Raw genomic sequence first — 12903 nt, 5'->3', positions numbered from 1 at the left:
AATGTGTTATGACAGATGGTAGGAGAGTTAGTATAGCCCTGGGAGAATTCTACAAATGTTTACTCTTTTGTCCCAAACCAGTGGGAATTGTTCATGCTCTTCTTTCCATCAGGTATACAGAAGAGCACATTTGCCCAAGCACTGGCTACCTACGTGTACCCGAGGCAGTGTTAATTTGTTTTTGCAAATACATTACAACAGGCATGGAAGATACATGTGGGGTTGAGTTTGTGGTAGTCCATTGTCATCCTTCAAAACCTTAGTATCTTTCTGGTTTTAGTAGAGGTGGTACTGGGGATTTAAGGGGTTACGGTGAGGCTCTACGTCTATATTCTTCCTATGTTCTTTAGATATATAGGGACGGCAATAACCTCTGCCGTTTCTCCCAGTTCACCTAGTGTGCTTCTCTTCTTTTTACATTCTTTTTTTTTTTTCTTCTCTATTTTTTTGAGTTTTCCTATTTTGTTACTTTGGCTAAGTAGGAGATGGGTGGAGTCGACAGCTCAGAAACTTCCAGTTGTCCATCCCTGCTATGATACTTCTTACATTACAGGTCGAGTGACAAAAGTGTGGAAGCTATTAAAACTACCAAATATGTCTATTCCAGTTTATATATTCAGACACTGAAAAATGACCAAGATAGGGAAAATAGGTTCTGCGAGGAGGGTTTGTGTGCAGAAAGTTGGTGCCTTTGACATAGTACCTGTGAGGAAGTGGAGCGAGTAGGACTAGACAGAAGGAGAAGTGGCAGTCTCACACCAAAGGTCTCCATCCCACCGATGTCTCTGGGGCTGGTACAGTCCTTAGGAGTTATGTACACTGCCTTACAGCAAAGGGACTGGGCAGTTCTTGCCTAACCACTCATGGATGATCCCAGAGAAGAGATCCAGGTGTGGGTAAGGTGGCTTTCTTTAGTTGACGGCAGTCCCTGAAAAGAGGCCAAGTGAAATGTCATTAGCTGCCAAAACTCCAGCTTCTGGGAAATGTCTCAGTCCTGAAAGGGATAGCTCAGCAACACACCAAAACATGCATTAATGACAAAAGGCAAAATTTTCAAAGACATAGATTCTGCCTAATTTCACTAGCACGTGGTATTATCTCTATCAGTCTCTTGTTCTGCCACCTTTAGCACTCAACAGTTCATCACTTACAACTACTAAAAACTGTTGCCATATCATGAGATAAGAGACATCATAAATTATTAGCTAGTGTATTATTTTCGAAGAACTTTCGGTATATGTCAAGAACCATGCACATTCTCAGGCATTTTGATTTTTGCCAATCAGAAAATATTTATTACCAAATAGAGTGTTTTGATAAAGAGGCTTCATTAAAATCTGAAGAATTTTATTTAAAGTTTGAATGGATTCCTAGTCTAACTGTGCTTAATAAAGAGTATTATAAAGCTGAGGACTCATAGCACATCTCTGATGTAATTTCATAGTTTGCCATTGTTATGCAACCAACATGGCAAAACAAAGTCATGTAAGGCAATGTAATTGCTTTTTGTCAATGATAATGGCAATCCAAATTTATTTATTTATTTTTTTAAAGATTTTATTTATTTATTCGACAGAGATAGAGACAGCGAGAGAGGGAACACAAGCAGGGGGAGTGGGAGAGGAAGAAGCAGGCTCATAGCGGAGGAGCCTGATGTGGGGCTCGATCCCAGAACGCCGGGATCACGCCCTGAGCCGAAGGCAGACACTTAACCGCTGTGCCACCCAGGCGCCCCATCCCAAATTTAAATAACTATTTTGGACAATGAATTGTGGCTTCTTACCCAAATAATTAGCCACGTTTCCCCAGCCAAAGCACTGCCATGCCAGCTTGGCTGTATGAACTTGAAAACTCTGACAAAATTATGTATTTGAATAGTTTTCTTAAACATTGTGGCTATAAGGACATGCTGTTTGTACAGCTAGCTTAACATAGTTGCCTGTTGTATTATAAGTTACTGTTTTCAGAAATTTATCATCCTAAAAAAGATTTCCATGACGCAGCTAGGTGTCACATGATATATCACCTTTTTTTCTGGGAGTTGGAGTTTTTCTAAGTGTGTGTGTGTGTGTGTGTGTGTGTGTGTGTGTATACATAACCACACGCATGTGTGTGTATACATTTTCAATCAGTCTGGCTACTTTTGTATTTCCAGGAGCCAAAAGCAATCTTAGTGGTTAAAAAAAAGTGTATATTAGCAAAGGTAATATTTCCATACTTAAAATATTTCAAGTCAAACTTTTTTTCTTGGCTTTCTAATTAACACTTTTATTACTATCTTAAACTTTAATACCATATTAATGATAGTAATGAAAAAACTATAGATGATGTTGGCTAAGTTTTCATAAAGCTTATTTTATTGCTAAATTGCCATCAGTGCAAGAATAAATAATTTTATTTGTTGAAATTAGGTAATGTCAATAACAGCCACCATTTAAAGAAGCAAGATCTCATGCTATATCCATTCATAGACATTTTTCTTTTTTGAATTCTTCTATAATCTGTCCAGCAAAAACATAAATTTAGAATTCTTGCATTAAAAAACGATCTTCTTGATTTCTTCAATTTTTTTCTGCTTATGTTTCATTTCATTTTTTTCTATGGATTACCATCCATGTTTCATAAACGGTTCACTGTGTTAATATTTTGTATTTTCAGTCCTCATACAATATTTAATTTATAATACAATTATGCTTTTATATTAAAACAGTGAATGACTATTAAATATATATGTATACATTTATTGCTCAAGACTATTTATTTTTAAAGATTTGAGAGAGAGAGAGAGAGAGGTTATGAGCACGGGGAGGGGCAGAGGGAGAAGGAGAGCGAATCCATAAGCATACTCTCTGCTGATTGCAGGGCCTGACTCAGGGCTCAGTCCCAGGACCCTGAGATTATGACCTGAGCCAAAACCAAGAGTAGGCCACTTAACTGACAGAGCCACCCAGGTGCCGCACTCAAGACACTATTTTTTTAAATTTTTATTTTAAGTTCAATTAACATATAGTATTAGTTTGAGGGGTGGAGTTTAGTTCTTCATCAGTTGCATGTAACATCCAGTGCTCATTATATCACCTGCCCTCCTTAATGCCCATCACCCATTTGCCGCATCCCCCCACCCACCTCCCCTTCAACAACCCTCAGTTTGTTTCCTATAGTTAAGAGTCTGTTATGGTTTGTCTCCCTCTCTGATTTCGTCTTATTTCATTTTTCCTTCCCTTCCCCTATGTTCATCTGTTTTGTTTGTTTAAATTCCACATATGAGTGAAATCACATAATAATTGTCTTGCTCTGACTGACCTATTTCTCTGGCATAATACCCTCTAGTTCCCTCTGAGTCATTGTAAATGTTAAGATACCATCTTTTTTGGCTGATATTCCTTTGTATAGATATGCCACATTTTCTGTAGCCACAGATGGATAGACATTTGGGCTCTTTCCATAGTTTGGCTATTGTGAACATTGGTGGTACAGGTGCCCCTTTGGGTCACTACATTTGTATCCTTTCGGTAAATACCAAGTAGTGCAGTTGCTGGGTCATAGGGTCAAGCAACTTTAAAAATGGAATTTACTTAACTGGGAAATGAATTTAAGTGATGCAGATGTTAAGAATCTCATTTTTTTAAAAAATTAATATTTTATTTATTTGAGAGAGAAAGCACAAGTGGTGGGATGTGAGGGCAGAGGGAGAGGGAAAAGCAGGCTCCTGGTTGAGCAGAAAGCAGATGCTTAACTCATTGAGCCACCCAGTCACCCCACCTCATTTTAAAAATTTTAATAAGTTTAGATCTTATCTTACTATATTTCAGTCGGTTGCATATGGCAGATAATGTTATCTAATGCTCTGCTTTTTTGTAACTACTCTTATTTAAGTTTTCATAAAATTTATATATTCCCAGAAGGAATTCCTATTTAATTACGTTCTATATCTACATTGACACCCAGCATTAATTTTCCATTTAGTGCCCAGAACAAATATTAGTATGCATACATACAGAAGAGTGTTCACATTTTCAGAGCTTGTTTTTAATCTCTGTTAAACATTGACTGACTGCAGTTGGGAACAAAGTACTGCACATGTTCCATTTTTCCTTTTGGCTGTCAAAATTATTAAATGGTAAGTGGATATTTTCCTTTACCTTTTGATTTTGTAAATTAGGATATATTGTTCATAAAGTTTGATGTGACTTAATAGTACATTATGAACTTATTTTTACCTTATTACAAGTAAATTCTTCTTAAACTGCCAAAGATTGCTTTTGAGTCAACTTTGGGACATGGATATTCTGAAAGAAGGGTTTCAAATATCAGCTTTGTTGATTCAGCCCTTCATCCCGGAAAGGCACTGGACAGAAAAATGTCTTTAGATTGCTCCAAAGGACGAAGGTTTCTTTGGCTATCTATTCAATCAATGATAATGCTTAATGTGTTTCTGACTATGTTAGGTTAAAAGGGAAATATATAAGAAACAACAAATAGGAGGATGTGGGGGGTTTAATGTTACCACAAAATGCACCATGTCCATATTTCAGATGAGATGAAAAAACTGGATTCTTTTGAAAAAGTGGACATCTAATGCTCCCTTAAAGAGTTCAATTTAATTTCAAAAGAAACTCCTACAACTTCCTGATTCAGACTTCTCATCTGTGTAGTGGGAGCATTTGATTTGGCCGGTGCTGCAGTTCTCCATGGGAAGAATACTGGCTATGAAACAGGATATGTCAATATTATAAAGACTTTATTTACACATAAAATTACTCAGGAAGTGAAGTGAGTGGAACATATAAAAATCTGTCAGGAAATTTCTACTGTGGATGGTGGTGTTTTCTTAGAGGGGAGAAAAAAGCAGTATTTGTAAAGTGAATAGTAAGGAATCCTCTGTCACCATCAGGAGGGTTGATTGTATATATAGAAGCCACCCATATAGATTTTATGTATAAATATAAAAAATAAACACACACACACACCCCCCATTAAGATTTCAGAGAAATCTCCATCAAGATACGCCTTCCAATTTAATTTTATGTAAGATTCAAAATGTGAGTAAAGCAGCCCATTTATGTCCTGCGTGAAAGAATGGTTCATTATTTCTCAACCTTAAGCTCAATAGTTTGTGGTATATTTAATCTTACCCTAAAGAAAACTAGAAAAGGAGCCGGGGAACTTAGTTGGGTAACCTTAGAAAGTCACTTAATCTCTCTTTCAGCTCTGCCTACCTCACAGGGTAGCTTCACAGATGAAATGTAGATAAAAAAGTGCTTTGGAATAATACAGCAACATGTAAATGCAAGATAGTATTGCTTTTGTTGTTCTCTGAAAGTGAACCATTAGAAATTTGATGCCAAATGTGGGCATACAGTCAGCCATATAACACGGCTTTTTGAAAGCCTTGTTCTGGATAATACAGCTTTTGTTTTTCACTACTGTCCTCCACTACTCCACGTTCAACAGGATACACTGAGCTCAGTAACCTAGAGCTTTTAATGCTATAAAAATAAATTCAGACTACAGACTTGTTTAAAGACTGTGTTGCTAACTTCTGGAGACTTTTTTTTAAACTCAGTTCCTTGGAACATATAAGTCATTCATTAACTCTCATATTCAGTGTAAAAAAAAAAATTGCTGTGCCCCCACTGCCCCCACATGTGCAGACCCCTGTGCCACTAAAGTATAAGCTTGTTACGGGCAGGGGTTTTCGGTTGGTTCATTTCCATATATGCAATATAATTTGCCGATATGTGTTGGATAAATGAAGGGTTAACCTTACTTTTATAAATTTTAGATGTAAGCTCATTTATTCTCCATTCATTTAACAAACAGCATTCAGGTGTTTATATGTGTCCATTCTGATGACTCTGAAAAGCTTTTTGTTTTGTTTTTGTTTTTGTTTCAAGTAGGTTCTACACCCAGTGTAGAGCCCAATGTGGGACTTGAACTCATGACTTTGAGATCAAGAGTCGGATGCTTAACTGACGGAGCCACCCTGACAGGCAGCCCTGGTGACTCTGAAGGTTTATAATAAAAAATGGGAAATAGGCAAAGTGGTAATTACAGACATATTTTAAGACAGTCTCTATAGGAGCATAGAAATAAAATTACTGAATTCTATTTGGGGAGGTAAGAAGAGTCTTGGGGACAAACTGAACCTTAGATAATGAATAAGTTTTTGTTGAGAATAATAACTGAGTATTAGTTGAGGTAATAAGAATGTTGAGCAGCAATTCTTTATGGATCGCTTGCATTTCTGTATGACTTACTGGCAAGGCACTGATTAACTTTCTTTGGAAATATTTTTTCAAGGTGTCTATCTAGTAAACAACCTTGGGAAATAGAGCAAAGGGCAGACATGCTAACTGCCCATTATGAAATACTGAGGTTCCCCCAAGCACAGCTCCTGTCATGCTCGGGGAACCAGTGCAAGGAAACGTTGATGCTCTGATTGCTGCTATTGTGAATAATAAAGCTTTAGAGTTGCAGATCTTCTGCCAGCACCCATAAACTGTGGCAGGGTTGCTTATGAGCTAGCATGTAGGGTAAAATCTTAGTCCTTCGCAGGTTGTGATAGTTTGTTAATGAGGATGAGATAGAGAGGCAGACATGACTTCCTGAATGAGGACTTTTCCAATGGATTGAAGGAATTTGAGGGAAGTCAATGGAAATTGGTAACAAATATATTAACCAGATTTTATAGTCAATTGAGTAAAATATGGTTTTCTGTTGCATGTTAATGGTGAGAAATTAGGAAGATGGTGACTGTCTAGAAGCAGGTTCGAGGGCCGAGTGGTACTGTGGTTATGTTAACTTTCCGAGGGATAGTAAAACTTCCTTGGCCATCTGGTGGTCAGCCTCAGGTCCATCCATTGTAACAACTAGCATTAAGATGAACACTATGTGGGCTGAAAGTTCTCTTCCCTCTTTCCATCAATAGTTACTAGGAGTATAGAAGGAATACCAGAAGGATACCTTCTAGAGCAAAGGCTAGGTGTGCTTAAAATCTTAGAAGATAGAAATACTGTCTTCCTCTAAAGCAAAAGGTAGGTATGCTCCTAGTCAAGTGTAATAAATGTGATGTTTACCTCTATAGCCATGAAAAGATACTATTACCACCCATTACCAAAGGTTTGGGTTCACTGTCCTTGGGATTCCTTTCCTGTAATGCAACCCATTGCTTGTGCAAGTATCACCTTGTCTTCTTTGCTTCTCCCTGTGGGAGGTGGGGCTTGGGGACCCAGCACAAATCCTGATCCTCTAGCTACTGCTCTTGCTGTAATAAGCTTTGTTTCTCTCACCGAGGAGTCTCGTGCCCTCCACCAGCATCCTTGGCAGGTTCAATAGTTCGCTTACAGGTAGGCTAAAATTTCAGACCCTTCCCCATTCTTCACAATTAGTAATTATAAAGATACACTTCTAATCTAAATGGTCTAAGAGTTGACATTTATTTTTGTCTCTATAAAGCATAAAATTGCTTCTTACTGACACGGAATTCTTATTCAAGCAGTGATTCAGAGATGTAGGCTCCTTCATTGTTTGTTTGTTTTTGTTTTTGTCAGCTTCAAGTTTGCCATACTCATCTGCATCAAGCTGACTGAAGGGGGAAAGCACATGGGGGGATATGCATGGGATATTTTCATGGGCCAAGCCTGAAAGTAGTACATATCATTTACCTTTACATTCCGTTGTTCGGAATCTGTTCAGAAATAACTCTTTAACAGGGGAGAAACGCAGGCCAGCCCTTTGTCCATGAGGAAGAGAAATGGATTTGGTGGAAAGCCTTTCCCACGGATAGAAGGTATTTCCAACCAATAGAAACTTCATGTGTACAGACATGAAAGCATGGAAGACATGATTTTGGCATGGCTAAAATCAGAGGATGCGTGAAGGGGGGTGTGGTAGAAGACGAGAGATTTGTCATGAATCATTTCACCTTCGACGTCTCTGAAGGTGACTGCTGGATGCTGAAAGATGTTAATGCTGGAAAAACAAGATAGCAGGACTGCTTAGGGAAGCTATAGCAAGAGAAGGAGGGGAAAAAATGACAGTTTTAATGAAGCCAGTGACAGGAGATTCGCTGATAAAATCGACAGGTAATTATTGAGCACAGTCCAAGTGTTAGGCGTTGTGCTCAGTGCTGGGTGTATGCCAAATTCAAACCAGTAAGAAATGGACTGCTTACATATGCATGGTATGAGAGAAGGTAAAGCATAGCCATGTGTTGGAGAAATATCTGAGGGAGAGACATGAGGTGTGGAAAGTAATGAGATCGGTTTTCAGTCACTGACTTCTATGTACTTGTATAGCATTTAGGTGAATTTTTTCAGTAGGCACTGTTGGTGTATAGCTACAGCTCCTTAGAGAAATCAATACAGACATAGTGATGCCTAGAAAAGGACTGGAGATCATCAAGAGAGGGCTCTCAACATCAGACATATTCAAGTACGTGTTAACTGATTGGTTTTATTTGCTATTAATAAGGGGAACTTGCTAACTCTTTGAGCTTACTGAACACATTTTAACTTTCTTCTGATTTCTCAGATACACTGGTAGAGGGAATACATACTCATGTCTAGAAAGACAAAGGAATTGCATTAGATTCACAAAGAAATCTTAAATAATATCAACTGAGCACATATACTGCTTTTGTTATGGGTGAGAGTCTGCATTGTGTGATGAAGGTCTTGGTCCTTGCATTCCCCATGGGAAGATTTACGAGGGGATCCGTGCTGGGTTAAAGACCACCAGAAGGAAAGCACAAAGCAGTTGATTAAAGCGGAGGCACACTTTCAAGGTGGGAGAGTGGGCATGTTCCACGAGGTGGACGCAGCCCCTAAGTTGTTAATGGATTGGATATTATCGGGTCTGTCTGGTCTGGGAGGAGCTGTGAAGTGCATTGGGGTGCTCTCTAATGGAGGCTACTTCCAGTTATTTGGGGAACTCCTCCTACAGGTTGGGAGGGGGAATTTTGGATCCTACAAGGTTCGTACTATGAACCATCGTGGCAGCCTTTCTCCATCCTGCAGGGCTGTACCCCCAATGCAAATGCAATATAATGAGTATAAAAGTTACCCTGGGGCGGAGGTGGAAGAGAAGAGGGCACGTTCCACACCTCTTTGGTCTGTCAGCCTCAAGGTCTCTGAAACCACAAGGTCAGGATGTGGTGCTCCTGGGCTTTTAATATGTAGCCTCCAGTTCATGTCTCTATCATTCCCCTTCAAGGACTTGGGACTCTGCCTTGTTGAGTTCCCTCCAGAGCTCGTATCTACCTTCTGCCTAACACACTGACTGAAATGGCTGTATTGGGGAGGGGTTCAGACTTCTTTTTTTTTTTTTTTTTTTTTAGACTGTTACTTCTGCTAGCTACAACAATGTTGCAAAAGAGGGTTTAAGTTCTTTAATTGCATGCAGCATATTGTTAAACCTTAAAAAACGCTATGTTCTTGTGGTGGCTAAAACACTGCTGATTAATAAACACGTGCTCTCCAGCCGTGTGCACTCCAGGCTAGTTGCTGATGCAAGCCCAGTTTCAGGAAACAGTCCACGATAATGAAAAAACACAGCTTAAGACTGGCCAGTTTTGTTTTTCGTTTCTGTAGTCCTAGGGCTAGAGGGGACAGGGAAGAAGAGTGAACTTCTCTCATTTGCTCCACCTTCATCTGCCATCTGTCCTTCAGTGTCTGGTTGAAATTATGGCCACTGTAAATGAGACACAGTGTCTTGATTGCCAACCCAAACTGAGCTTAAAGCTGAGGAACTCCATAACCCCATGCTTCCCCTCTCAACCGTACACCTTTCCAGCGACATAAATTCCAGCCTGCTCAGAAGGTGTAGAAATCAGAGTTCTTTTCCTTTATGGTTAATTTTTGCGTGTTGCACTGCCCAGTTTCATGGAAATGTAGAGCATTTGTAGCAGGGATCATCTGGGTTCTTTTCTTGAGTGAGTTAACACAGAATGCCAACAACACAACGTATTGGCTGTGGACCCTGAAAGCGGCAGGGAGCATTTTTCTGTGTCATAGAAACAGACTGGGTCCTGCGTCCAAAGAAGCCACTTCACCAGTGTATGTTGATGATTGCTACAAGGAGAGAGTGAGACAATATACAATGATTAGCCCATATTCATGATTTCTGTTGAAAGGCAAGATGAAAACCACTCTGAAGTACAGGTCCTGCTGATTTTGATTGATGGTATCAGGGATTCCTTGAAGAAATTGGTGAGAGTTACCCACACTTAACATGGCCCAGAGATACCAGGAGATCATTCTAATTTTAACTGCAATAAGATATTTAGAAAGGCTGTTCCTATTTTTTTGTGCTTTAAATTAATGTCTAAGTATACGTCCATAGTATTTGGTTTAAGGCTAGAGGTTCCAGAGTCCAGACCCTCTGCCATTCCAGATTTGGGCAAAACGTAGAACAGAGTATTACACTGGGCTTACAGCTAGGTGTTCCCAGTGGAATACTGAGGGTTTAGGTCCCACTGGAGGGGCTCTGTCCTTTAGGAAGCTGTGTTTAGGTGCTGGTTGTGCTGTGTGACACAGAAAATAAACAGCATACCGTTTTCTCCTGCCTTAGCATCCTGGGCACAGGTCAGAAAACCAAAGCCACATTCCTCAAGTTCAGGGTATGGAGTGTGGCACCTTGATGAGCTCAGTAAAAGTCTGTTAATACAAAGGTGCAATTATATTTTTATTTTTTAAGATTTATTTACTGATTTTAGAGCGCAAGAGCAAGAAAGACAGCAAGTGAGCACAAGGGGGAGGGGCAGAGGGAGAGAGATTCCAAAGCAGATTCTGTGCCGAGCATGGAGCCGGACACGGGGCTTGATCACAGGACACTGATCATGACCTGAGCTGAAACCAAGAGTCGGACACTGAACTGAGACACCCAGGTGCCCTAAAAGATAGAATTTTTAAATTCTAAAAATGGTAAATTTATCATCTCTTATGCAGTTACTCAACAGGTTTGCTCTTCAGATCCTGAGTGTGTTACCTTTCCCACAGTTACACTTTAAAAATTAATCTTTTCAATTTTAATTATAATTAGACTGAATATCACTGAGCTAGAAGAAAAAAATGACTTCATGTTGCCAACAAAATATAAACTTGATATTTGTATTGGAACATTATATCGATTTCTTACCATTTTAGCTTTCTGGGGTGAGAACTTTATTTGACAAAGTGTAATGGTTTGCCTTTTCAAATAAGCAAGTTTGATTTTCTAACAGTTAACCTACTTTTCTTGCCTTGTATTTTCCTTTTCAGGAAACAACCCAGTTATCTGGACTCCCTGAGTATGTTAAAATAGTGGAAGTTGGACCTAGGGATGGATTGCAGAATGAAAAGGTAGTTTGATATTAGTTTTACACAGTTGATTTCAAATGTTAAATCAAAATATTAAGATCTAAAAACTTACTGGATTTCATAGATTACATGATTATGTTTGTTCTCCATTGCTATTGAATTTATGCATCTTAAATACAATTTGCTTTTGTTAGGAGGTAATTTTCTATTTATGCTTCAGTAGACCCTATACAAATTACTTATAAAATAATTTTTAATACTTTCGTAGGTTATAGTTCCTACAGATATAAAAATTGAATTTATCAACCAACTTTCCCAAACTGGCTTGTCTGTAATAGAAGTGACCAGCTTTGTGTCCTCCAGATGGGTACCACAGGTATGTCAATCCGTACTTCCTTAACTAAATCTTTAATTCAACTTTTCTAAGATTTAGCAAATACTGTGATATAAATTGTGATTGATATGATTACTAATTTACTATGTTTTTACAAAATATTAGCCCATGCACTGAGACATGATTAAAATCCCCTGTCATGAAACATCTTCTATCCATTAAGTTCTAAAAAGTTATTTGGAACTCTATCCTAAGCCTACCTGATTATACCTTCCAATAGAATGAGTAGATAAAGCACTTAAATAGCAATTTAGGAGACTGCCATCCATTTAGTATTTTCCTGACCTCATGAATCATCTGAATATCTTCAGGTGCTTTAGCTTTTTCGTCTGTTAGAACGCAGTATTAATGAGGGGCCTGGTGGTACCTCCCCCATATAATCTCATATTAATCATAAATGTAGATACGTACTCTTTCCTTTTTGTTTTGTTTTGTGTTGGAGAGGGAGCAGAAGAGGGGCTGAGGGAGAATCTTAAGCTGGTACCATGCTCAGCATGGGGACCAACACAGGGCTTAATCACATGACCCTGAGATCATGCCCTGAGCCAAAATCGTGAGTCAGTTGCTTAGTCACCTGAGCCACCCTACTCTTTGCTTTTTTTTTTTTTTAAAGCACTTACATTTGCTAGAGAAATCTGCCTGCCATAGACAAGGCAAAGGGGGTTGTCTAGAATCTTGTCTCTCTCTCTTTTTTTTTTTTTAAGATTTATTTATTTATTTTAAAGAAGAAGAAAGAGCATGACTGGGAGGGGCAGAGGCAGAAGGAGAGAGATTCCCAAGCAGCCTCCACGCTGAGTGTGGAGCCAGATGCAGGGCTTTATCTCAAGACCCTGAGATCACGACCTGAGGCAAAACCAAGAGTCAGACGCTTAACTGACTGCACGACCCAGGCACCCCTAGAATTTTCTCTTAAAAGAGGATAGAGCCTTACCCAGAGTTAACAGGCATGTGGCACAAATCATCACTTCTGAAACATGGCTCTGGCCTTTGAAACATGATTAGTGATTAGTAGCCATTAATTTCCTCTTCCTTCACTGTCTAATACATGTTCTCATTCCTTGGATCCTTCCGTCTCTCCCTAGCATTTAACTGATTACTTTCTTATCCCATTCCCTTGGTTCTATTATTCTTAGTAATCCTCATTCATTTACTTTCCCAATTGCTCTTTTTCTATCATCATTTCACTACAAGTTTAAGGTTCCCCTAACA

At 39.0% G+C, this 12903-nt stretch overlaps 1 protein-coding gene across 1 annotated transcript in view; it reads left to right on the top strand.

Moving 5' to 3' along the window:
* The window catches only part of HMGCLL1 (3-hydroxymethyl-3-methylglutaryl-CoA lyase like 1), a 193417-nt gene that overhangs the window by 35302 nt on the left and 145212 nt on the right, over positions 1-12903 (top strand). Inside the window, 2 exon segments of the mRNA XM_034648104.1 lie at positions 11262-11342; positions 11569-11676. Of these exon segments, the coding sequence (XP_034503995.1) occupies positions 11262-11342; positions 11569-11676 (189 nt within the window).

The sequence above is a fragment of the Ailuropoda melanoleuca genome, chromosome 19 (genome assembly GCF_002007445.2).
Source record: "Ailuropoda melanoleuca isolate Jingjing chromosome 19, ASM200744v2, whole genome shotgun sequence".
NCBI classification, from domain to species: domain Eukaryota; kingdom Metazoa; phylum Chordata; class Mammalia; order Carnivora; family Ursidae; genus Ailuropoda; species Ailuropoda melanoleuca.
The sequence above is the reverse complement of the archived record's forward strand: the minus strand, read 5'-3'. Positions and strand labels throughout refer to the sequence as shown.